General features: G+C 34.3%; 1 protein-coding gene across 1 annotated transcript; it reads right to left on the bottom strand.

Annotated features, from left to right (window-relative positions):
- Positions 395 to 2,040, bottom strand: LOC104715574 (putative F-box/LRR-repeat protein 21). Its single transcript, XM_010432970.2, has 2 exons — positions 1,661 to 2,040; positions 395 to 1,169 (listed from the first exon to the last, which is right to left on the bottom strand). Exons 1-2 carry the CDS (start codon positions 2,008 to 2,010, stop codon positions 581 to 583), a joined length of 939 nt encoding a protein of 312 aa, XP_010431272.1. The 5' UTR covers positions 2,011 to 2,040; the 3' UTR covers positions 395 to 580.

Raw genomic sequence — 3,154 nt, 5'->3', positions numbered from 1 at the left:
CCCCGCACGTATGTGCGGGTCCGAACCTAGTCTTTGATTATCTTGAAACATCGTTTTATCCCCAACAAGGTTAACGTTGAAACACTTGCGTAATTCAAAGTGTGTAGCTCAGGATTGTTATCCAGAATGGCGTTTAAGCCACTTTTCGTTGCGTATTTCAAGCATGCTTTCACAAAAACTAGTGTATGATATATCATCATTAACTTTTAAGTGAGAACGCTTGTAACCAAGCAATTTAGCTTCAATGTATTTAGCCGTGGACAAAATTAATGACCTATAAGTTTTTACATTACTTGATTAGACAAATGAAACTTAGAAGCATGTTTATGATATTTGTTCGGGCCACATATAAAGTAAATAATAGAATCTCATAATAAAAATTAATCATCTGATATCCACTTAAAAAAAAACCATCCAATCGTTGTTGCAACTTACAGTCACGCACTCAAAGCTTAGAAGTTTAAAGGAAATAAGGTCTTTGAAATTACCAAGTACCAACATAGAGAAAAGAGGAGACATGAACGACTTCATAAGTTGACAAGACCAACAAAAGCAAATTGTTTTTAGAGAGATTCAATACCTAGTCCCAAGTACCTGCTCCGTCGTAGTTGACCTCGATGTCGCTACCACTCTCATAGTAGTAGTCATAATATGAGTCAGTGTCAGAATTGACAAAAGTGATATCATATGGGTAATCAGCGGTTGAGTCGTCCGGGCCTTTGAACTCTTTCATCCTCTCCAAACATTGTTTCTCAAGATTTCCGACAAGGTTAATGTTGTAACACTTGCGTAAATCAAGGTGTTCCAGGTGAGGACAACCGTCAAGAATGGCGTTCAAGCCAGTGTCAGTTAATCTGTCACCAAGAAGCTGGAGGTGGCGTAGTTCAGGCATGCTTTCAGCGATTGCTAGGGCATAATCATCATCATATTTGAGGAGAAAGGTATAACCTAACTCATCTAACCCATCATACACTGACCCTGAGGAGTTTAGCTTCAATGTCTTTAGCTGTGGGCAAGCGTGGCCTATAGCTTTCAGGTCCAGTCTTAAACATGTGTGTGAGACCTCGAGGGTTTCAAGCAATGGAAGTCTTGCGATTGCGTTTACAAGTCCTCCGTTCGTCATAGCTGTGAAGAACATTTGAATTCCAAGACTTCTCAGATTCCTTGATCTGAAAATAATTGTGTGTAGAGTTAAATCATAAACTAAGAACAATAGGGATTAGAAATTCTCAAAGTACTAATCAACTTAGAAGCATGTAAAATAAGCTGATGATATTCTCATATATGCTAATAACGAGTAACGGAGTGAAACTATATGAGAACTAAGGACTATAAACTATATATCCTTCAAATATATCTGTGCATCTAATCCCAAACGTAGAGTACATAAAGGAAAACTTTAAGTTGCCAAGTACACATTCTTGAGTTAAATTAAGTAAATGACTATCCAAAGCCATTACTAGCAGATCGCCAGATCCAGTAAAAGGATAAACAAAACAACAAAAACTTAACAATTCCAAGTTAAACATATATTCTTGCCCTTATCCACACGAGAGAGAAAAAAGGAACAAACACAATTCAGAGACACTCGGACATTTTGTGTCTAACTAACTATTCCCAGACAATGAAATCAAATAAAAGCCATAAAACAAAAGAGAACCTATCGGCGATGTAAGCAAGGAGAGAATCGGACGAGAAGAAGTCAAGGTTGATCTCGAGCAAGCCGCCCTGGCTGAGATCAACAGCGTGACGGCACAAGGTATCGAAATCCAAATCCTTCAATCTTCGGTTTCCCAGGTCTCGCATGTCGATTTTTCGCCACATAGAAGGGTCCTTAGAGATGTGTCGCCACGGTTTGCACACCTTCTGAGCGTTTTCAAGTATCTCAACTGCACCAAGTCGGAGCAGGATCAAAGACGTAACCTCCGACGGAAGCTCCGTCCAGTTTCTCGGCTCTTCTTCCTCTCTCATCATCAGCGGAGGCACCAATGTAGAGGAGGAGGCAGACATTTTTTTGAGGATAAGAAGTGAAAGTGTAGTGTGTTCGGACCTTTTTATGGCTCCCCCCGTCTCTAATTCAAAACTAGGTTTACGTAGTATTTTGTGTTTGTGGTACAATTCATGCCACGTCTAATAATTAGACTCAACACTCGATAGCTAAAGGAAGATCAAGCATATAGCGAATAACACTCACGCGCTTATTATATTTCCTCTGATTTTCTCATTAGGCAAATTACATTTCCCACCACACCACTGATATTGTCAATAGTCATGAATAGTATATATTGGATTCCCTCCGATTTTAGTAGGAAATATCAAACAAAATGTGGAATAGAATCGTTTCTATTTTAATAAAACCTGTAATTCGGTTTGATTTTGTAATTTAATAGAATTATAAAATGGAAAATGAGGAAACTGAAAATAAAAAGATGTTTGTTAAGAAAAGTTTGTTCATCTATATTTGGTGGTGAAATAGGCTTTACAATAATTAAAAACCTATTATACCTTTAATTATGAAATTAATCAATTGAGCCTTAATTAAAACGCTTTAGTAAAATTAATAATCCCCAAAAAAAATAAGTGGTCTACTAAGTGTGTCAAATTAATCTCTTTTTATGTGCTTTCTATTTAGATTATTCAATCAGCAGTAATCTAAATAAATTTCCCATCAAACATATAATTTTTTGAATGTAAGTTTTCAATTGATTTTTTTTTTTTTTTTTTGTAATATGAAAACAGTATTTACCATTCTTTATTTGATTTTTAGGAAAATGTGATGAAGACATTTAAAATACATATATATATATATATATATATATATATATATTTAATTTTAAATAAATACAAAGACTAACTTTCGTAGAATATGTACTCTAAATTTTGTTAATCATATAAAATTGGAACCTCTAAAATTCCATATTCCAAAATTTTAGAACATATTTCAATTAAATTTGTAAAACATGTAAAAATGGTCTAATTCATAATCTAAACTTTTTAGAATTTAAAGAAAAAATAAATATTAAACGTTATAGAACAAAAGTCATGGATATATATAAACAACTAATTATTTTCAACAAAACCACAAAGTTTCTTCTTCAAATCTTCTTTGAAGTTATTTATTAAGATGATTTTTTTTGTTTTTTTGTTTCTCTAT

The sequence above is a fragment of the Camelina sativa genome, chromosome 2 (assembly GCF_000633955.1).
Source record: "Camelina sativa cultivar DH55 chromosome 2, Cs, whole genome shotgun sequence".
NCBI lineage: Eukaryota > Viridiplantae > Streptophyta > Magnoliopsida > Brassicales > Brassicaceae > Camelina > Camelina sativa.
This window is presented reverse-complemented; position numbering and strand designations above follow the sequence as displayed.

Excerpts from the sequence above, each read along its gene's own strand:
- LOC104715574 (XM_010432970.2), bottom strand. The coding sequence starts at position 2,010 with ATGTCTGCCTCCTCCTCTACATTGGTGCCTCCGCTGATGATGAGAGAG. Across the intron at positions 1,170-1,660 it reads CTTGCTTACATCGCCGATAG|ATCAAGGAATCTGAGAAGTC; the intron begins GTTCTCTTTTGT and ends AATTATTTTCAG.